This window comes from Henckelia pumila, chromosome 1 (genome assembly GCF_033568475.1).
Source record: "Henckelia pumila isolate YLH828 chromosome 1, ASM3356847v2, whole genome shotgun sequence".
NCBI lineage: Eukaryota > Viridiplantae > Streptophyta > Magnoliopsida > Lamiales > Gesneriaceae > Henckelia > Henckelia pumila.
In genome coordinates this window covers 99,782,231-99,805,759 of record NC_133120.1, presented here as the reverse complement: position 1 = coordinate 99,805,759, position 23,529 = coordinate 99,782,231, and the positions used below count along the sequence as shown (strand labels likewise).

The 23,529-nt window shown below is 33.8% G+C and overlaps 2 protein-coding genes across 2 annotated transcripts; one reads left to right on the top strand and one right to left on the bottom strand.

Annotated features, from left to right (window-relative positions):
* Window positions 1-8,716: 8,716 nt before the first annotated feature.
* LOC140875191 (glyceraldehyde-3-phosphate dehydrogenase GAPCP2, chloroplastic-like) lies at window positions 8,717-13,957 on the top strand. The gene is made up of 14 exons (XM_073278790.1): window positions 8,717-9,030; window positions 9,886-9,983; window positions 10,076-10,143; window positions 10,235-10,273; window positions 10,497-10,597; window positions 10,838-10,950; window positions 11,020-11,119; window positions 11,197-11,343; window positions 11,940-12,000; window positions 12,087-12,184; window positions 12,268-12,410; window positions 12,510-12,593; window positions 12,752-12,841; window positions 13,660-13,957. The coding sequence occupies exons 1-14, from the start codon at window positions 8,944-8,946 to the stop codon at window positions 13,715-13,717; spliced, it is 1,287 nt and encodes a 428-aa protein (XP_073134891.1). The 5' UTR covers window positions 8,717-8,943; the 3' UTR covers window positions 13,718-13,957.
* Window positions 13,958-14,067: 110 nt separating this feature from the next.
* On the bottom strand, window positions 14,068-19,078 carry LOC140875192 (2-dehydro-3-deoxyphosphooctonate aldolase). Its single transcript, XM_073278791.1, has 13 exons — window positions 18,865-19,078; window positions 18,688-18,785; window positions 18,496-18,592; window positions 18,291-18,356; window positions 17,359-17,418; window positions 17,141-17,215; window positions 16,951-17,035; window positions 16,574-16,632; window positions 16,361-16,405; window positions 15,893-15,991; window positions 15,683-15,730; window positions 15,511-15,558; window positions 14,068-15,134 (listed from the first exon to the last, which is right to left on the bottom strand). Exons 1-13 carry the CDS (start codon window positions 18,898-18,900, stop codon window positions 15,078-15,080), a joined length of 873 nt encoding a protein of 290 aa, XP_073134892.1. The 5' UTR covers window positions 18,901-19,078; the 3' UTR covers window positions 14,068-15,077.
* Between the last annotated feature and the right edge of the window lie 4,451 nt (window positions 19,079-23,529).

Sequence of the window (23,529 nt, the reverse complement as noted above, 5' to 3'; positions counted from 1 at the left end):
GGTGATGAAGGGATGAAGTGAAGACTTAGTCAAAGTCTCAACCTTATAACAAAATCCATCTTTGCGTTTTAGTCCCTGAAATTTCCGATAATTGCAAAATGGACCCTGATCAATAAAAAGTCGGCTTTCGAATTCTGAAATCACTGATTATCTCAAATAAAGTCAATTAAGATAATTTGGGGCGTTACTAGATGAATACTGGGGAGCATGTTTGAAAGCTTATACAGGAGAAAAAAATTTAGAAGAACTTACTAAAACAGCTACAAGGAATAACGAAGAATTATGTAATTATACATCAGGAACTTTCAAGGTGCACAATTAAATTATCATTCAAATGAAAAAGAATTATTATCTTTAATATTCACAATTAGGACTTATGAAATTTATCTTATTTCTAAACCGTTTTTAGTAAGAACATATAATATGAATTTAACATATTTCAAGACAAGGAAAATATCAAGAAATGCAGCAAGGTTAATTAGATGGCAATTGGAATTGAACCATTATCAATTCGAGATCCAACATGTCAAAGGAACGGATAATTCATTACCCGACGCATTAACCAGAGAACTTCATCCAAACTATACTATCCGTAGTAACGAAATAACAAAAGAGATCATAAGTGATCCAGAAAATGACTGCGAGTCATCCGAACATGCCTCAGAAAGCATGAGGAATATAAATTGATAAAATGAGATTTATATTTAGAAACATGAATTATTTTTATGACTTTTAGTCATCCGAACATGCCTCAGAAAGCATGGGGAATATAAATCGATGAAAATGAGATTTATATTCAGAAACATGAATTACTCTATGAGTAAAACAATCAATCTCATTTATGAAGATTTGTTCAATTCTTGCAAAAGAATTTCATAAATGCAATGATACGCATAATAAAACTATCCGAGTTACTCGTGATAAAGAGTTAAATTTCTAACCATTTATCTATATATTTGTTTTATTGTGCAGAATGGATCAATTAAATCAATTAGAAGAACAATTGATTGACATGGATGAAGAAATTCAGATTCTTCAACAAAGGAAAAAGAATATAAATGGAAAAATTCAGAGGATAAAAGAAAAGATGACAACCTCGTCGTCATCATCCTCACCAAGCACACCAATCAAGTTAACCACTCCATTTGACAAAATAATGGAGATAAATGAGAAACAGTCAGTGGTTACAGCCAACACTGACAAAGAAAAAGAAAATAAAAAAGAACCGGTGGACACAGCCAGCACCGAGAAAAATAAAAAAGAAGAAAGGACGTTTAAAAGCGCCCTTGAAAAGAAAGAAAGAAAGAAAGATGGTCAATTTACGACCACAAAATCCAATTTTTGAAAAAAACAAATTTTTCAGAAAAATATAGGACTGAATTCTTTGAAACATTAAACTATTTGAGAATGACCAAACCATCTGCAGGATCTTGGCTACAAACTTGTGACACACAGAGCATATCAAGAGCAAGAACACTGCAAGGTGCTCCAGCGCATGAAGTTGCAAGATTATTTTCAAATGGATTATTAAGTGGATTGGAAGTCAGTCACAACAATCAAGAAATAGAACTATTTCCATATCAATTAAGAAATAGTATCATCCAGTTCAAGCAAACAGTCTTTAAGGACGATCCAGTATTAACATTGAGTATTCACTCAACCCTTCCAGATTGGGATAATAACAAATTCTATCAACCAATGATATATATTCAATGTCGAAAACAAAAAGACAAGTTCGTATTCAAATGATCAAATGAAGAGAAACCAGTAATGGATATCTCAACACTTCCTGAGATAAGAATAAAGACATTGATTGACATGATCTCAAAGAAAGGAAAGATTGATGGAAACTCAAAGGTTAAAATAAATTTTGCAACCAGTAAAATTTTATTAACCAATGGACACAAGGAGACAATCCAAAAGAAAGATCAAGCCCTGTTAGCTCAATTCGAAGCTCCGATCTACGAAGCCAGAGTTGACATGACCAGAGAAACTCAACAAATGCTATGTCAAAGACTAAGAACAATAATTTCCACTCACAAATATGGACATTTCCAACCAATTCAGACAGAAGAAGAAGATGTCAAAGAGGATAAACCAATAAAGAAATGGTCTGAATGTGCCAGTGATTCCGATAGTGACACAATGTACAAACAAAAGAAATCGTGGACCACACCACATGTAAAAGACATCCACTCAGATGTAAAATGAGCTGTTTTCCATTATGTAGTGTCGAGGTGGTCCCCCTCTTCCTTTATTTTTAAAAATTTGTATGCGTTTCTCCACGCCTATAAAAAGGAGACGTTTGTGTTGTAAATGGATAAGTGAAGTTTGAGTATCTTTCTCTCTTCTTAAGTTTCTTACAATCTGATTCATACAAGACGTATGAAAACTATCAGAAACTAAAAAACATAAAATGAGAAATAAAATTAAGCCTTATGGCTAATAACTAAACAAACAGGGCAAAAAGAGTGACAAGGCTGGAAGCTGATAATTGAAGATCCATGGTTAGAGTAAACCTGAAGATCTGAAAAGCAAATACCATTCGATTAGGAGATCCTTAAGGGAAAGCAAAGATTTGGTCTCTGCTCAAAACCAAGAATCAATCAATTAAGGTAACCTTCCTGAACCTCCTGCTGCCCTTAATTTAAAATTATTAAAAACTCTATCATGCCTGGAATGACTCTGAAGCAAGAAGTACTCATATTAAATAAAAAGTTTCGAGATCTACGAAACAAAATTCAAAATCTAGAAAAAACAGATCCACTCTACATTCAGATCTTTAAAGAAATGAATAAAATAAATCAACGATTATTCATTGTCGAAACATATATAATTGTTCGATTTGGTGAACATAGCATAAATGAGATATATAATGAAATCGATAATGAAAATAATAATTAAAGAAATATTCAAAATATAATAATCATGTCATCATCCTTTATAAGAAATGAAAGATTAATAATTAAAAACTGGTTTGAAACAGAGGATGATCATGAATATGATACATTTCATGAATATCGTTTAAATAATTCTAATTTAACCATATTCGAATCAATTTATCAACTAAATTTTGTAATAGTAATTTACGAATGGGACCAAATTGGAATTAAATCATTTATCTGTTATAAATGAATCAGATCTGTAAACCAATAAATAAGAATTCCGCAACCTGGTATCAGAGCGGTTAAAGCAGATTATTAATGCCTGAATTAACTTTAGATATTGAGATTAAAAATTTATTTGATAAAATAATCTTATTAAAAGATTCACGCCAAATAAATGAATACTGTAATAGAATAAAAGATCTACAAACCCTATATTTCAAAAATCATAAAAAGGAACATTTTTCAAGCACCTGAAAAATGATAATACAAATTTATGAAAATGAAGAAATTGAAGACATAACAATCTGTTATGAATAAGAATAAACTTTGAATATTATATTTAATCAAAGTAAGTTTGCTGAAATACAGAAAACAAGATTTTCTAATTCAAAAACTAATCTAATAGATCAACCAGGAATATTAAGCAAGATTTCAAATTTTATTAATCCTAGGAAAAATTTAATTTATTATTCGATTCGTACAAAAGAACGATCTTGTAAAATAAACAATGAATTAAGGTCTAATACTCTGAAGTTATTAACAACTCAAGATATTGATACCATAATGGCAAAAACCAGTGAAAAAGAACGATCTGAACTAAAATATGTTCATATCGGAGGAATTAAAATAATAGTATCAGCTCACTACCGAGAAGGAATATATACACCAATTGAAATCACAGTTCGTGACAAAAGGATACGTAATTTTGAGGATTCTATCATTGGAAAAATTGAAGGAAACTTATGTTACAAAAAGATGAAATTTTGTATTTATCCACAATACAATATATCTTTTTTTGATAAAAACATAAATAACGTTTTAACAATAGATTATTACTTTTATAGAAATAATCTTATGTTAACAGGAAACCATCCAATCAATATAAACTATGTTGTTTAGCAATAATTAATAATTATCAAACATGAATAATTTCAACAAAACCAACTATTCCTGTTGAAAGAATGTTTGAAAATATTACAAGGATTGAACACCCTCGAAAAACATTTATTGAATAAATAAATCCCTATAAAAGATGGAGTTCAGATGACCTCCAAATCACAAAACAGTTTGTACCAAGAAGATCATTATCATTTGCTAGAAATGATGAAGATATTCTTGAAAAGATTGAAACCATGAATCAAAATATTCTTAAAATTAAACAAGCTATTGTTAATGAGTCAACCTCATCGCAATGACGTCCTTAATAAAATTAGAAAAATATCTAGGAGATTTAGAAAATAATATTAATAAGATCAATCTATCAATACAAGAATTAGAGAAAAATTTCAAAGAATATATTGATTTAGCAACGACTAGATTAATAATTGAACAAGAAAGACATAGTAATAAAATATTAAACTTTCTTAAGGAAGTTCTTCCAATAGATAAAGGAAAAAGGAAAATGGAAGAAGAACCACCATTCAAAGTAGAATCATGGTATAGAAATCTCCTTAGTTATGGCAAACATAAGTATGAAGATGTTTAGTGAAACAGACCAATCTGATTTTGAACAAATAGGAGTAAATACAGAAGAATTATATCATTCACATCAGAAATCAGAACAATACAGAGATATGGATATTTCAGAATCAGAATCTGAAGATGATTCTAGACCATGATTAAATCTACAAACGAATGTAGAAGGTAGTGGTGGAAGAGATGATGAAGAATTTAAATATAACAGAGACCAATACTCTGGATCTTATAAAGATGTTAGAGATATTTTTAGAGAATCAAAAACATCAGGATTTGTGAAACAGAATATCTTAGATTTAAGTTGTTCAACAGCTAAAGAAAGAAAATCAAAGATAGATCAGTGAGAAAATGAACTATCAGTACAAATTCAATTAACACCATTATTAGATAAAAGTGAGAATATTCAAGTGTTAACTCATGGGATGATAAAAATGACATTGGTAGGAGCAGTAAGAACTTGGGCTGAAAACCTAGTAATTACTAATCTACCACAAGGAATGACAGGATATCGATATTTTGAACTATTTGTTGATGCCTTGTACCAATAATTTTTAGGAGTTTATAATAATGACGCTAATTTAGTAGCCAAAAATATAGAACAAAATAGAGTAATCTTTATTATGGATAATATAAAATTATGTAATTTATGTTATCTAGAAGAATTTATATGTGATTATGAAACAAACTATTATCAGTTAATAGATGCTGATAAAAAAGAACATTATAAATTAAGTATTTTTAATAAAATACCTAATATACCAATAAATAGTAAAGATGAATTCTTAACTAGCGCTTATGCCAAAACACTAGGAGGAGCTATTAAATTTATTAAAGATGTTATAACAAAGAAATGTCTTGAAGTAACATTAAATAAAAAAATATCCAAATCTTACAAACAAAACAATAAACTTTATTGTGACAAAATGAAATTTACAGTAAAAGAATACGTTTGTAAAATAAACATGTCACACAAAAATTTAAAACGACATAAACAAAATAAAATTAATAAACCTTATAAATCTTTTAACAGGAAATTTATTCCCTATAAGAAAAGAAATTTAGAAGGAATTTCTTCAGAAAACCTTATAAAAGAAAATTTTATAAAAAGTTTGATAATAAAAAACCACCTTGCCCAAAAGGTAAAGGAAAGAACTGCACTTGTTGGTTGTGCAATGAATAAGATCATTATGCAAATGAATGTCCAAAACAAAATGAAAAGAAAAACAAAGTTAAACTTTTAGAAGAATTATACACTTTTGGATTTTATCCAATAGAAACAATTGAATTTTCATCAGACGATGAAAATATTTATTACCTTGATGAATCAAGTGAATCAGAATCTGAATCCAACTCTACATCTGATGATTTCGAAAATAATAATGCTTCAAGATAAGACAAGGGCATTTTTGAAAAATGCAACTCTAAGTACTAAACTCAAACTTTTGTTTGGCTTAGGTACCTATTTCCAAGTTGCCCTTGAAGATTCAGTAGTTCAATAAATAATTTTTGCGACTTTCTAATCCTTTATTTATCGTGATTTCCTAAAGAGTATATTGAATAATGTGTCGAGTAGGCCGAGGTTGTGTTGGTCGTTTCCTTTACTACGTTGGCAATCGCAACATTAAGATTTTTTTTTGTTTTTTTTAAACCAACTCCCGAATAATTTATTAATCATCAATAGAGGAGTTACAATCATCCATAACAATATTAATAATAGACTGCAGAATTACATTAAAAGTACCAAAACAAGCGTTGTAGAGAGCTGATTTAACCAAGGTGTGAGCGGCTGTATTTGCTTGTCTCCTAACATGTTCGATTTTGAACGAGTTCTTGTTCCGGATTATTGACTGGCAAGTTGCGAAGGTGAGGCCGAACTCAATGATGTCTAGTGTACTGATAAATTTTGTGAAGATAACTGATAAATGTTTCTTAGAAACTATCTCAAACACTACCTTAGATTCCAACTTCTCCATCTAATAAATCCTCTTATTTATTAATGGCCCGAGAAATCCCCCACATGCTGTTCACGAGTCATGACTTGCTCACCAAAATGTAAGTTGGTTGCGGGCCTGCGGCTTCCCTAAACCTTCTAAGTTACACTCATGCTCTTTTACTTTTGTTCGTCGATAAAGTAAATCAAGTTATTCATGTTTCACTTAGAGCATTTTATTAGATGATTGTTTGTAAAGGCCAGGTTATACTTTGATCACCTTATTTTCTTTCTGTTTTAATTGTATTTGATTTATTGCAATCAAGTTGATGTTAATTTAAAAAAAAAAAAAAAAGAAGACAGAGAGAAATAAAACAATATTTGGCACATATCGATTTCATTAACACAAGATCTGCAATGAATGCCATTTATTCGGAATTAATAAGTAATTTTCAGTATTAAAAAAATGACATGTAATTTTCGTATGCATTATAAGTCGGGCCATTTCCAGGCCCATTTAATTAATGAGTTTGGCTCAATTATATTCAGTTGAATGCCTATTGGGTAGCAAAGTCTGTACCAAATGGACCTACCATATGATTGGAGGCTTGGAGCAGCAAAATCACATGTATAACTTGCATGTAACCAATATAAAATTTCAAATATTTCACCGCTCATGATCGGTAATTACAAACGATTGAATAAAACTTCTTGAAAAATAGAATAATATGAAAATAACCTATAAAAATTGAAAGTCCTCCTGTAAAATTCAACTAAATTTTGATCAAATTAAATCCGTGGAATTTAGATATAAGTGGTGAGTGGCGACATTATCTATTAACTCGATAAACAAATTGTGAAGAAAACAAGAACCGAATAAATTGTACGTAAAGGTTGAGAACTAGTTATGTCAAATACGATAGTTATAAAATAAGATATTTATGAGTACTATAAATAAATCACAAGATCAAAATAGTTATCATTTATGATGTTATTCTCTATTAAATATACAATATTAATGGAAATAATCACAATAATATTTGTATAGAAGTCGCAAAACACGTGACTTGATGGCAAGGCAAAATAAAGTGTGGTCAACTTTCTAAATAAATAATAAATAAATAAATAAAAAGTATCAAAATGTGGTCGTTGAAACACGTGCTAACTTGGTCCCTTGTCTACCTAACACAAATTCTCCACCTGATCGGCGCTGGCGCATGACACGAACGCCTAACGGCGTACTCTAGAAGGTTCAAATAAAAATATTACCCCCCAAAAAAATGATTTCAATTTAACATTATATTTGTAAAATGATGAAACTAATTGCTATCTAGAACGAAAATTAATATTTTGGTATAATCATACTTTTTTTTATAGATCGGATGTAGTAAGAGATCAATATCATAATATTATATTATTATTTGAAATGTTTTATAAAAAGTTTTGTTTTAAATTAATATGTAAAATTATGTGTGTGTGGGGCAAACCATAACATATACCAGACATGACAATCGGCACGGAAGGGATGGATCATGGAAGTCCGTGTATATCGCATATGAACTATCGAGGGATGAAATAATTTTTTTTTAAAAAATAAAAAAATTTAATAGAAGATTCAAAATTAAATCAATACTCAATTGATAGAATGAAACATTTGATATTAAAATGTACCCGGGCTTCTATTAGACTATCACTATAAGTGTATGCAACAGAATAAAGAGAAAAAAAGCATAAAAATATTGTATAAATACATACTTTAATTTTTCATAACATGAGGTTACTTCAATATTTCACCTTAAGACAAAATCATTAAATCATGTAGAACACCAACACAACAAAATTACTCATTTTCCTCTGAGCTAGCCGAATCGGATAAAATCTACTCCAAATTACCCCAACTATAGAGTGGCATTGTATGATAAACAAATTATCAAATATTATATCTATGTTTTATTGCTTTTGCCATCAAGAAAATTCACATAATTCGTCTATATCATATATCCTACGCGAGTGCGAATAAATATAATTAATTGTATTATATATAACATAATAATAATATAAACAAAAATGAACGCAAGAATCGATGGGCCCCTAAAAAAAATCAAAAAGCGCCACTTCCATTTACTAGGGAATACCCGAGTCTGACGTGGCTACCGAAGACATTAGCTGCATAAAACGACGCCTCCCCACACCTTAAACGACAACATGGCGTGGTCGTGGTTGGTGTGACGTTCTCGTGAGAAACTCCGCCAGCTGCTGAATCCGCGAGCATTTAAATATTCGTCAAAGGCCGCCTTCTTCCTTCACTCGAAGGCCAAATCACCTCTTTCTCTAGGGTTTTGCTCTCTCTCTATTTCATTTCATTTTTTTTCATTCAAGTCAAGTTAGTGCATCTGAGAGAATTAGCTACTGTGCACTTGGCGTTCAAGTATGGCGGCGTTCTCTGCTTCGCTTATCGGATCTGCGCCGTCGCTTGGTCTCGATTCCGACGCACTCCGTCCATCCGATCGATCTGTGGTGTGTTACTGTGTTGCTCGCATTTTTTAATGGAGTTTTTAGAGTTTTGATCCGTCGAGAATGACGAAAATTTGAGAGAGCACCGATCAGCTGTTTTTTTGTTTTTTTTTGTTTTTGTTGCATTTCTAGCCTTTTTTTGTTTAATTTCTGTGTTTTTTGCTTTTATTATGGTTGGATGAGTTTGATAAGCTAATTTTCTGTGTTTTTGCTTTTTTCTTTTTTTTACATCGCGGCTTGCATTTTCACCTAACATTAAATTTTGTTTGCGTGTGTTTTTTTTAATCCGTGTTTCCATTTGTTAGTATATCGAACAATATTCGCAAATGAAGAAGTTAACGGATCTGATCTGCGGCCGTTCATGTACTGCAAAATCGAGACTCGAGCAATTTATGGAATCTTTCCGTTGCGGAAGATCGTGTAGTGCTTCCAGAGTTTTCCTCTGTTTACTGATAACATGATTTATGTTTTTACTAATAATACGATTTATGTTTTAAAAAAAATAGCTAGTGGGACTGGACTTGCCATTCGTTGTATTAATAGATGAAATTTAGTAGTCCAATCCTGATCGAGAGTCATACGACCACCATAGTGGTGGTAATTTTATCTTGAATTTTTTTTAGTTTTCAGATCAATTGTTTCTGAAAGTAGTGCAGATTCGCTACTGGACTTTGCTTAATTGTGACCAAATTATATGTGTAATAGAATTTCCAGGACTAGATACATTTTTCCGAAATAAGAGAACAATTATTCCACGATCTAGTGCTCTTCCTTTCTTGTTGCATCTGTTTAAGTTGGATGAATAACGTGGACAAGTTTTATTGAATGTTGAGGCATTTGATAAACAACCTATTTCAGGTATCTTATTATGGGAGTTTTAGCGGCAATGTAAAAACAGTGAAGTTCAGATCCAGCATTGGTGGCACTAATGTTCAAGTTGATTTGCATTCATTACAGTTGAGTCAATAATCAATAGTTGTTATTCAAAATGCTGTTGGAAGCGTTGTGTTATCCTAAATTCATATGGGAGTAATATTCAAATGTGCAGGAGGATTACTGCGCATGGCATAAAGCCTATAAAAGCAACAGCTACAGAAGTTCCTCCAACCATACCAAGTAAATATATGGTCCTTGCATGTTTCACTGCTTTTGGGTAATTTCTATATTCAGATCCTGACTAACTCTATTGCACATTTCTCTTAATCAGAGTCAAGAGGCGGAGGGAAAACAAAGATTGGGATTAATGGTATGTAATAAGTATGGCAGTATTTTCCCGGTTTGCTTTGTAAGCATCACAACATTATCAATATCTCTTAACTTTATTTTTCTATCCAGGAATGTAAATATTTATGTTTTGAGTGTGTTATATTCTAATATACATCTCTGCATGAATCCAATCATGATTAGCAGATTTAGTATGTGTTTGGAAAACATTGTGGCCACACATGACTGAGATGGTTATCCTGCAGGTTTTGGGCGTATTGGGAGGCTTGTTCTGCGCATAGCAACCCTCAGGGATGACATTGATGTTGTGGCAGTTAACGATCCTTTTATTGATGCTAAGTACATGGTCAGTGTGTTTGTTCTGCTTTTATGCATGTTCTTTTAGTAGCTGCTTTTATGAATTATGTAATCTTGACAATTGAGAAGAGGGATTCAGAGTATTGACGTTGGAACCCCGAACCTCATTATTCATTATGCATACAGGATCTCTTCCATGGCCTGGAAAATACTTGCTTGCTGATGCATGTTTCTTGGTATGAATTACATAAGGATCATGGTTGTGATATATGCTGTTTGCTTCTTTCAGGCATACATGTTCAAGTATGATTCCACTCATGGACCATACAAGGGGATCATCTCGGTTGTAGATGAATCCACTTTGGAAATAAATGGAAAGCTGATTAAAATTAGCAGCAAAAGGTATCACAATACTATCCGTGACTTGATTAACCATTTGAAGACGCATGCTAACTCCAATGTTTCGTATAGGAATCCAGCAGAGATTCCTTGGGGTGACTATGGGGCTGAGTATGTCGTTGAATCTTCTGGGGTCTTCACTTCAATTGAGAAGGCATCAGAACACAAAAAGGTAAATAAGCAGTTAGCTTTTAACACCATCCTTTGTGTCCTGTTAAACCAATATTCTCATTAGAGCTTGTTTTGTAGGGTGGGGCAAAGAAGGTTGTGATCTCAGCTCCATCAGGTGATGCCCCAATGTTCGTTGTTGGTGTTAACGAGACTAACTACAAACCAAGCATGGACGTTGTTTCCAATGCTAGCTGTACCACCAATTGCCTTGCTCCAGTGGCCAAGGTTTGACTGAAATCTCACAAAATATCGTATGAGAAGTAGTGATCTCTTACAATTGGATAGTTTGATTTCATCAAGAATTAGTTTATCTGACATTAAGGGAGGTGATTATGTTTATAGATTGAAGAAGTAGAGAAAAATCAAAGTGCGTAGGGTTTGGAAATAAAAGATAAATGCTGAAAAGTTTTCAAATTGAAGTGATTGATAAATAAGTGATTCTAATACTAGTTTTTTTTTAACTAAATACCAAAAATATCCTTATCGAAGTGTTTGCAAAAGATAGGGTCTGATGGTGGAGATGAATGTAAAGGGTAATTTTGGATTAGATAAAAATATTAGAAGTGTGCTCAGAAAAATGTTTTTGTTTACCAAAATATCATAATCACTTTTGAAAAATCAGAAGCACCATTTGACTAACTTTTGGATTTTGATTAAATTAAGCATAGGCGAAATTGGAGTTAAGAAATACAAAAACTGATCTTTTTTAAGTGAGTGAATAATAACTATTTTTTTGAGATTGCAAAGTACTCCCTCAATGTCCGATGGCAATTTAATCACCACATCTGCACACTGTTTTTGACAGCAGTTATCCTTGACAGGTTGTACACGAGGAGTTTGGTATTTTAGAGGGTTTAATGACAACCGTCCATGCAACAACTGGTATGCATCACAGCACTAATAAACATGCGTTGACACATGGCATATTTAAAATCAACTTTTTGTTACGCTGATTTTTGTTGTTTCAGCCACGCAGAAAACTGTCGATGGACCCTCTATGAAAGATTGGCGAGGTGGTCGTGGAGCAGGGCAGAACATCATCCCTAGTTCTACTGGTGCTGCAAAGGTATGAAAATGTCTTAGACAGTAAAGCCTTAATGACTCCAAAATTTGTGACGTGTGGATTTATCTTCTGACTTGACATTTTAGGCTGTTGGGAAAGTTCTTCCAGAACTCAATGGTCGGCTCACTGGAATGGCTTTCCGTGTTCCAACTCCTAATGTTTCTGTTGTTGACCTGACTTGTCGACTCGAAAAGGATGCTTCCTATGAAGATGTGAAAGCAGCAATTAAGTACGTGAATTCGTTTTAGTCCTTCAGGCTTCTCCGTGGTTTGAATGGAATATGACTGATAATTTTCGTTACATGCTTAATTTGGGGTTAAAATTTCAGATACGCTGCAGAGGGTCCAATGAAGGGCATCCTTGGGTACACTGAAGAGGATGTTGTCTCCAATGACTTTGTCGGTGACACTAGGTAAAAATTTTCCGTCGGACCGTTCTTTCTAATCTTCATATATAGTCTCACTAGCATAATTACACCACCTCGTTATCTCTTTCATTATTTGCAAGTGTATAGCTGTGCATATTACTTGAACTGACTTGTCGCAAGTTTGAAAAATATTTTCATTTCAGGTCAAGCATTTTTGACGCCAAGGCTGGCATAGGTCTCAGCAAGTCGTTCATGAAGCTAGTTGCTTGGTATGATAATGAATGGGGTTACAGGTACATTTTCTCTATTTGAATCTGTACGGTACTTGGTGTTAAATTTGTGCACAACTGAACGCATGTCTGGATCATATGAATGTGCCATGATATTTGTTTGGAGCAAATGACAAATATCCTGGCAGACAGGATTGCACCTGCGGTTCCCATCTCTCACTCTGCATTAACTATTGATGTTCAATCATTGGGTTTCAAACTTGATCTAACACCAAAGTTTGCGAAAAATTGGTGTTTTGTTTGGAAGTATTTTTGAAATGGTGTTTAAATAAAACTTAAAAGTTGTGATATGCAGAGCCGAGCCAGTTTAGATAAAGAAGTTGTAATTAAAAAAAACACTTAATTAAGTTCATTTTTTAAAGTGCTTTTATTAAAAAAAATAAAAAAACAGAAGTGATTTTGACATTTAATAAATGTTGAAAGGTGTTTTTATTTTTGTTGTTTTTAAATTAGAAGTAAAAACCCAAAAACTATAAATTTTAACTTCTAAACATTTTTCTAAGTGCTTCATTAAAACCACTTTTGTAATCAAACTCTACAATTTTTAAGAAAAATAATTTTTTTTAATAAAAAGGTGCTTTTGCTTTCCTGACTCCATCCAAATGGGCTCACAATTAAATGAAGAATGAGATAAAGTAATGATTGGTTGAGAAAACTTGAGATAGCATGAATGCGTGATTGTATGATGGTCTGTTTTGAACCGTGATATTTGAAATTTTAAATTTAAATAATGATTTAATTTTAAACTTTGGGGAAAAAAAAACTTAATAGTTTATAAGGATATTTGAGAATGACTCTTATCTTGGTCTTTCGTTGTGCAGCAACCGTGTGCTAGATCTAATAGAGCATATGGCCTTAGTGGCGGCAACCAATAAATAGATGCTGCTGCAGTTTTATGTGGGAGCAATGAGAATTGGATTGGGGTGCACAAAGTTTGGTGCTTTTCTGTGTCTGAATTTTTTGTTCTATTTTATATTATTAAATATAGGATTAGAGTTAGCCGAGCAGGGGCATCGAATAAGGTACTACTATTCATGTACGATTACTTGTTTAATTACGCCCAAGATTTTCTATCTTGCTATTGTACTTTATGATAAATTTCAAATGTAGTAAAATGAATAGTGTCTCGTAAATTTTCTTTCTGTTTTAATCACAATTGAAGCAGAAGAAAAAGCAAAACCAAGACCAAAAGCAAAAGAGACCCAACTTAGGAGGGGAATTATATTGGTTCGATGATTTATGGAATCAACAAATTTATTATCGTGCCGTTGTAATGTTGAGATCAAATTAGACTCAACAAATATCTAAGCCCTGAAATAATTCTGTGCTCAAACTGAAATATAATTCAATAACGAAATAACAACTGTCAGTTTGCTTGCGAACACTAAATGATTAGAGAGCTATTTAAGAACTAAGACGTCATCACGTTTTTTGTTTAAATTCAAGGAAATCGTTCATATATTTGATCATGCGCACAGTTCATGTAGAAGAAAAAGCAAAAGAGAGAATTTTGTGTGTATAAATTAATCAGTTAATACTGGAAAAAATTTCAAATACAAGTATTTAAGATTGTGTTCGACTTGAATAGTTGATATTTCAAATACTTCCTAGTTGGATATTTTATGGTACTGAACTAACGAGGATGGCAAATTGGATCCCTTAAAATTTAAGTTCTAACGTGAACAATAATAATGATTTATTTAAAAAAATAATAATAATAATGATGTTAAAATGCACCTAATATTAGCATCAATTTTTAAATTCTTTTCCAAAATCAAATCATTCAATAAAATAAAACATATTTTATCTAATACATATGCACCCAGAAACTAACATGGAAAGTTCAACTTAAAAATTACAAACGGAAAACTTGAAAAAATTATTTTCAAACCCGGAAACTGACACAATATTTCATATCTAACAAATTTGTGTATTTTTTACTGTAGATATCATGAAAGTTGATATTTTTGTTTATGAGATATTTATTTAGAATGACATAGTCACAATGACTTAACAAAGCTACAGATCTTTGCAGCGAAAATCTACTTGGATTCACCAACAGACGAAGCCTTTTGTTTTAAAAATCAAGGAATATTAAATCACCCAATAATCAAAATACTTAGCATCTAAGAATTTTTGAACGTAAAACGAGCTATCCAACAGAAAAATTCCCACACTGCAAGAAATTGCTGGTAAGACAATTATGATATAAGATATTACCGAAAAAACGTGGTCCCAATCACGAACGGAATGGAGTGAGATCGATTTGAAAAGGTTGCTTCCCCTTGCTAACCCTCTATGAAGACAAATGCATGTATGAGATAAGGATAAGCTTTTTGCCACATCACCAGACATCCAATTGATGGGAGGATAAACAAAAATAAAATTTAAAACAAAAATGGTTTCAAAAAATTATTTGCAGAACCCACATAAAAGATGATTCAGTGTGGGGGAGAAATTGTTGGATCGAACGGAGTTTTGGTTGAAAAATCGTCAGTATTTTGACAGGAAGTGGAACCAAACGGGAGCATGACTAGTAAGAGTAGTCATGCTATTTCAAATGACAAATAATTCAAATTTAAGTAATATACACCACAATAAATATAAATTAACCCCACCATACGATAGGTTATCTAATCGCGGACATAAAAGGCAAGTGTAAAGAAACTTACAGCAATGGCTAGGAGTTCTTCCAACAGTTCCTCCAAATGGCGAAGAGGCTACAATAGCATAAATGAACATGGGAAACAGTTAAGACCGTTCCAACCAGCATACCTAAATTTGGATTCTTCTGTGGATTGAATTAAAAGAGCATAACAGATATTTCGAACGCATGAAACTTACCCACTGAGTTGGACCATCAACAGGAGCATTTAAAGGGTTGTCATGCACCTAGAAAGATACATTATAAAATTATAAAAGCATACTCATCAAAAAGTAAATATTAAAATGCAAAAATGGCATATAAAAAATATTTTTCTGTTATCAGAATAGGGTATAGATACATTTTAACACCGGGAAACAAATCCATGCCAGAAAGGATTCGTTCTATACCTCCATAAAAATACCGTCCACTCCAACAGCTACCGCAGTCCTGGCAATGCAAGGTATGAGTTCTCGAAGACCACCACTAGCAACACCACCACCTTCCAGCTGCACACATAATAGAAATGTTAATCATCAATGGGGTAATGAAGCTCATGGTAAAATAAGAATGGTTGCTATGCGAAGAGGACTGGTACAAGGCTTTCATTTTGTTATAGCATAAAAATTCTTCATAAATTGTCATTGAAAATCTAGGTAGGAATTCGATAATTTGAATTTATGTTGTATTATGTCATTAATAACTTCCTAGTTGCACGTATCTGGAATGACTACAAATTTTGTGGCCATGATTTGAAAGGGAGAGAGCTTGCCAAAAAGATCTAAGCATTTGGTTTGGAAATACTCGTTCTACATGAGTCAAATAATCCATGGTCGATGACTGTGCCAATCAATGCAAATGTTGCCTGTAATACATACCTTTCTCCCTGCGGGTTGTTGTAATGAGTGCGTTATGTCGGCCACCTGAAACAGAGTTATTCAATTTAGTGACTATGAAGTAATAACACACACACACACACACTCTTGCAGGAACAAGATGTGACACAAAGGAAATGATTCTTGAGAATGTGTATGCTTAATGTGCCAAAAGTAGTGTCATGTACATATATACACATGGTTTGACGGTCTTACAACAGGACAATTGGCCTCCCTTAACCACTCCAAATTTCGTGGATCAACAATCAAGTCATCTGTTTAATAGACCAAATGACATTAGTCCAATACTGTGATGCACATATTAATTCCACTGTAATTTCAATCGCAGGCCATTCTAAAAAAATTTGCAAGAAACCTTTCTCCATCACAATCAAACAATCTATCACAAAACTGAAAAGGTTTATACTTTAGACCATGATTCAAGGAAATTTTATTGATGAGATTAGCTTTTGTTTAGAGAAAAGGTTTGCAGGATCAAACCCAGAGCGAAGCTTCATATCCATCAATCACACGAAAATGAATATGTTAGCTGTTCATCGAACACCAGGAACTCATGAAGTTAATGAACTTACTGTAGCCAAACATTGTGCCTCTCTCGCAAACCATAACATTTTCATTTCCGGCCATCCTAATCTTTTCGGCAGAGTTTGCCATGACCTACAAAACCAACTGCCCATAATACACAGCACTGAAAAATGACATCAAAACATGGCCACTTCAGTTTGGAGGAATAATGAAAGAACCAGGGATGAGATTGCTTACAGAAGGAGCACAAAATTGCCCTTTCTTGATATTAATAATCCTCCCAGTCTTAGCAGCGGCAACAAGAAGATCTGTCTGTTCCAAGAAGCAAGAAGTCCAATTGACACTTGAGGCATAATGTTTACCGCGTTGAATTACAGGCTAGTGCTAGATATTACCAAAATTATGTACAGTAGCAAGGAATAATTGGTTGTCCAACAAGGGAGAGTAAAATTTACCTGCCGGCACAAGAAAGCAGGAATCTGAATTATGTCAGCAACCTTGCCAACAGCTTCACACTGAGAAAAATCAGTTATTAAAAGGAAGGTACATAACAGTTGAAAGATATTAGCAGGAAATCATAAACATTCATGACAATCAGGAACTACGGTGCCAAATCAATCTGACAGTGGTCCACAGGACAGTAAGAAACATCAAGGAAATCCGACGCAAGACAAGGAATGCAAACAGAAATGTTACTGGAGCATCCCCTTATTTAACTCAAAGCCAGGCCAATTGTAGCTCAAATAACTCAAATGCTTGTGAAAATGGGAAATGTGGCAGTAGTTCAGCTGCCAAAAGAATCCAGTAACGGCATTTCATCTAAATCCTTATCCAAGGAGGTTCCGGTGTTTGTGGCAGGGACTAGAGCACTTTTTTCCGGGCAAGCTAGTAAGGACAACATTCTTGTAATAGCAATAGCATAGCAGCACAAGTTCCTTCATCGGCTAGTTGGAGAGGATCTTCTCACAAGCCAGCTAGCTCAGTGAGTTCTTCATCAAAAGTTTGGTTCATGAAAGAATATCGAGAGGGAAGCAATAGGCTTGTAGATTTTATGGACCAACTAACAGTGTGGGACCTTGCCATTAGGGCTATAACAGATTTAGGCTCTCAAAGAATGTCTCTATTAACCTAATGCTTTCTAGATATGGAAGGACACTCCCTCAAGCTCGAAATTTACTCATGAGTCATGAGATCTGTTGCCTTACAGGAGTATGTCTAACACCTACTGTATCACAGAAAATTCGTTCAGTAATTCTCAACAAATACTAAATATGACAGAATCATATTTTTCCTCTGAGCTTGCTCGCACAAAGTTTATCAACATTTTTCTGCACTGAATAACTCAATTGGATAAAAGCGATTGAAAATCTCCATTGTTGAATCAAACCTGAGTTGTCTCATGTACATCAGTAACTATTGGAAGATCATAAGTGGTTTTCACTCTCTCGAGAATCTGCAAACACAAAAACGGGAGAGCTCACTATAACGTGCATCTCGTACAATCCTACATAAAATTGAGTTAAACTTTGACAACAATACACGTGAATACGAAACAAATCACACTCAAAATGGTAATATCAACAGATACCTACCTTCAAGCCGTCACTCAAGCCAGGTCCACGAAACGACTTAGAAGATGTTCTATTGGCTTTGTCAAAACTCGACTTGAAAACCAACGGCAATCCAAGTCTGGAAGGGACAGAAATCATATGCTCAGTTTTATGAACTCTTCGAACAAATTAATTTGAAGCAAACTACACCGATATTCTGATATACGACGTTACTTAGAAGTGATAGCCTTGATCTGCTTCGCCATGTAGAGAATGTGATCCTCCGATTCAATCACATTCGGACCTGCTAGTAAGAAAAATGGCTCCGCCGCCTGTTCATCAAAATATCAAAGTAATTAGCATCAAAATGGCGAAAAATGAACAGAGAAGATCGAAATTCAGACATCGCACCTTGAGCTGATTGAAAAGCGCGGTTGACGATTCCATTTCTACTCCAAACTTCTCGTTGAAAAATAGGAATGAGCAATAGATTTGAGCTGCCGAGGAAAAATCAAAATGCAGTGGATCTGAGACGCTATGCAAATAGCATTATTGTTGTATTGTTGTATGAAATTGTGAATAATGGGGAAGTAGGGATGACAATTTTCCCCCATGAAAAACCCGAAACGGGGTTCCGAGGAGAGTTTCGGGTGCGGCTTATCTATCAAAAAATTTTTATACGTAAATTCGCATGTATAATTAGAAAAAATAATTATTTAAAAAAATTTATTTGAGTTAAATGACTTATATGTGTTATTATATGAATTATATGGATGATTTAAATTTATTTTATCATTTAATCCGCAGTTATTGTATTTTTATATTTTTGAAAATTTTATTAAGTTGATCGCGTAGACGGGACCGTGGACGGACGAGATACCAACTTTTGAGCCAAAAATATTTTATGAGTTTTATGAGCCTTAAAATATTATTTTAAGGTATTTTGTCAAGAAAATTTTAGTATTTATTTATATAATTATTTAAGGGTTTATTTTTAGCCAAAATAAGTCATTTTAATGACTTTTATTAAATTTTAAATCCTCTAAATTATTATTTCGGGATTTTTGGTTTATTATCAGATTAATAGGCTGGGTTTGAGTTTTTAAATATTTATTTAGATATGATTTTATCCTAAATTAGTTATTATCCTAATTAATTATAATTATCAAAATTTTTTTTTAAAAAAACAAAAACCTATCCTACCTTACCCTAAACTCCATTCAGCAGACTCCATCCTCCTCTCCATTCTCTCTTCACGATCAGCCACCTCCCAACATCCTCCATAGCCGATTTCCTCAGAAAAGTTGGAGTTCGTCGCCCCGGAACCCATACACGCACGTTTAGCTTCAAATAAATCATCAAGGCATGTTTAATTCCTTTCCTTTAACACCATATAAGCTATTTAATTCATTTATGCAAGATTTTTATTGATTTGTTGATTCACTCATAAAAGATTTGATGTAGCATGTTGAACGTAAATTATTTTGTTGATCTTGAATGTTTTCGTGTAATACTTACGGTTCCATGTTCTTCCATGTTAGAGCCTCACGTTTTCTGTTTTTTTTCTTGTCATGTGATCGACCATGACTGCTGCTACTGGTTAGGGGTTGTACTAGGGTCCCTAGAGGTCTAGATTCATGTTGGTTCGGTCGCTTGGGGCTAAGAGATTGAAGGCCGAAGCCTTTTACTTTGGTTGCTTCAAGTCGGCAGTTTTTTTCGGGATTTCCGAAAGTGTTTCGCTAGGCCTGTGTAGGGATCGGTTTTAGTCGAGGCTTGGCTCGTTGGAATCGCCCGAATGTGGGCTACGTCTAGGCGGTGGAGCTCCGGCCGGTGGGTTGCCGGAGCTGGCCGGTAGCAGGCCATAAAGGGGCTGCTGCTGCACGGCCGAAGATAAAGGTTGAAGGAGGGTAGTTTGTACGATGGGTTTGGGAAATTGGGTTATTTTTTTTATTTTTATTTTTTTTTATTATTTCGGGTTATGGTTTGTAGGCGGGCCGGGCTTGGGTCTTGGGTCCGGTTCGGGTTAGTAGGGTCATGGGTCAAGTCAGTAGAGTTCGGGTCCGGATTAGGTGGGTCGGGCTGGGTATTTTAATTTTTAAGTGTTTATGAATTTAAATGGTTTTTGGGCTTTAATAAATAGTTAGAAAATTATTTGGGCTTCCAAATATTTTTATTAGGGATTTAAATAATTTATTTAAGTTAGCCCAATGATTTTTATGGGCTTGGGAGCCCATGACAATTTTTGGGCTAGTCAGTGGATTTTTGGACCAGTCTAGAGTTTTATTAGGTTTAATTAAGTTAATGTGCTTAAATATTTTTATTTAGCCCCAATTAAGTTTAATTAAGTTTATTGGACTTAGAGTGAGTGATCAGCAGTTTGGACCAACCCATGAAAATAAACTAAGTGCGGAATATATATTTAATTATTTTTATGCATGAAGTCTATTTTAAGTAAAAGTATATTTATTATTAAAATTAATTAAATATATATTACGAACATATTTTAAGTGCATGCATACATGAAATTTTTTTTATGATGTGTTTAAGTCTATGAATCGAACATGAAAAATATTGTTATGGAAATTGAAGTTATGTGGCGGCACAGAGGTGGTTTACCACCAGCACAGAGGTAGTTCTACTACCGGCATAGAAGTGGTTTTACCACTGGCACAGAGGTAGTTTACTACCAGCATAGAGGTGATTATTCACCGCCACGTACGATGGTTCTCAGACTGATCAGTCGCTCATGTTTACGAGCCACATTTACGGATATAACCTTCACAGTTATTTATGATTAAGTCATGCTCTAGTTATGTATGTATGTTATGATTAGTATGATGAGGCTATGTTATAAATTAAGTCGTTGCATGTAATAAGTTACATTGTATATTTTTAAGAGCATATGTAACACCCGGTATTTTAAATACGTGAATTCGCATGCATAATTAGGAAATTTATTTATTTAGAATTTTAGATTATGGGTTAAATAATTATGTGAAATTATTTGTGCATGTTTTAAGTTATTTTAAGCATTTAACCCATAATTAATGATTTTCATGATTTATGAAAATTTAATTGTTTTGATTGCGTAGACGGGACCGTGGACGGACTAGATACCAAAATTCTTAGCCAAAAATATTTTATGAGTTTATGAGCCTTAAAATAATATTTTAAGGTATTTTGTCAAGAAAATTTTAGTATTTAATTATATATTTATTTAGGAGTTTATTTTTAGCCAAAATAAGTCATTTTAATGACTTTTATTAAATTTTAAAAATTCCCTATTTTAATATTTCGGGATTTAGCTTTTCCCATCAGATTATTATTATTATTAGGGGTTTTTAAATATTTGTTTTATGGTATATTATCTTCCTAAATAAGTTATTATCCTAATTAAATTCTAATTAACCAAAAATCTATCCTATCTACCCTAAACTCACGTCTCCCTCTCCCTTAGCCGCCTCCAACCTTTCTCCATCACCATCTTCACGTTCCAACATATTGTAGCAGCCTCCATACCCGAAACCTTGAAGTTTTTGGCTTGGTTTAAAGATTTGTTCGTCCCGGACATCGTATACGCATCACGTATCATATTTTCAATCAAACTTCGGTGCAAGGCATGATTCTTTCTCTTTATTTTCGTGCCATATCAGGGATTATATGTGTGAATGTGTAGACATCAGATTGTTCCAAGAAATTTTCAGAAAAACGTTGGCTTTTGATTGATATGCACTTTGTTCATGTATTCCTTCCATCATGCTCATGTTTTTCTTCCTCCATGCCTTGTACGACTGCTGGTAGGTGTTCAGAGGGTGTGTGTGAGTGGCCTGGACTCGAGTGGCTCGAGTGGTTTGAGCCAAATGAGCCCAGGAAACCACAATGTTCAGATCGGCCTCCATGGATGCGCAGCTAGGGTTCGAGGGAAGTGGGGTTCGGGCTTGGTTTAGGAGATGCATGGGGTCAGGGCTAGGGGCAGGTCTAGACCGCCCAGACGTGGGCTATGTCTGGGCGGCAGGGCTCCGGCCAGGGGCGGCCGGAGCTGGCCGGCAGCAGGCCAAGAAGGCCTGCTGCTCGCGGCCGAGAGGAAGCAAGGGAGGGGGTCACGGGGTGGGCTGGATTCGGGGTCTGGGTGGTCCGGGTCGGGTCAGTAGTGTAGTAGGTCGGGTTAAGTTGGTCCGGGTCTGGGTTAGGTGGGCCGGGCTCGAGTCTTTTTAATTTTAAAGTATTTTATGATTTAATTGGTTTTTGGGCCAATTAATTAAAAATAAAATGATTTGGGTTCCATTTAATTATTTGGGTTAAATTTAATTATTAATTGGGCTTAATTAAATTAATTAAGTGAGTTCACTAATTTTTATGGGCCTTGGGGGCCCATGGAAGTTATTGGGCCAGTCTTTGGGCTTTTGAGCCCATTGGGCCAGAATAGGTTGTCATTGGGCCATGAATGTTCTAATGGGCTTTAATTAATTAATTTGGCTTAGAAATGTAATGTTGGACTTAAGTATGTTAATGGGCCAGTCTCAGTGTTATTGGGCCAGATTTAAGTAATGGGCTTGAGAGATTAGGGCCAGCAGTTCAGTACAACCCATGAAAAATTGCATGTGTCCTGAATATATATTTAATTATTTTTATGCATGGAAGTTATTTTTATATTTATATGTTAGTATAAAATTAAATTAAATATAAATGAAGGACACACATTTTATTTAAGTACATGCATTCATGAAATAATCTTTTGCATGATTTAATGTTTAAGGTTGAGCAAAAGAAAATATTTTATGTTGGAAGTTGAAGTAGTGTGACAATTCCAGGGGGACTCGTCCCCATATGTGAACTATTGAAGGGCAGTTTACTGCCAATTTAAGAGGTGATTCGTCACCGCCACGTACGTTGGTTTCCACGCTGATCAGTATTTGATGTATGATTTAAGGTTACACTATGGATACAACCATGCGATGTTAGAAAATACTTAGCTCAACAATGTTTATGTATTATGTATGATTATGATATTTAAGTTAATTTAAGTTATGTTATGTCATGATATTATTTTAAGCATGCTCATTCATGTATATGTTA

Excerpts from the sequence above, each read along its gene's own strand:
- LOC140875191 (XM_073278790.1), top strand. The coding sequence starts at position 8,944 with ATGGCGGCGTTCTCTGCTTCGCTTATCGGATCTGCGCCGTCGCTTGGT. Across the intron at positions 11,344-11,939 it reads GCCTTGCTCCAGTGGCCAAG|GTTGTACACGAGGAGTTTGG; the intron begins GTTTGACTGAAA and ends TATCCTTGACAG. Across the intron at positions 12,001-12,086 it reads AACCGTCCATGCAACAACTG|CCACGCAGAAAACTGTCGAT; the intron begins GTATGCATCACA and ends TTGTTGTTTCAG.
- LOC140875192 (XM_073278791.1), bottom strand. The coding sequence starts at position 18,900 with ATGGAATCGTCAACCGCGCTTTTCAATCAGCTCAAG. Across the intron at positions 18,357-18,495 it reads GCTTGAGTGACGGCTTGAAG|ATTCTCGAGAGAGTGAAAAC; the intron begins GTAGGTATCTGT and ends TTGTGTTTGCAG. Across the intron at positions 15,135-15,510 it reads AAGAACTCCTAGCCATTGCT|AGGGTTAGCAAGGGGAAGCA; the intron begins GTAAGTTTCTTT and ends TTGTCTTCATAG.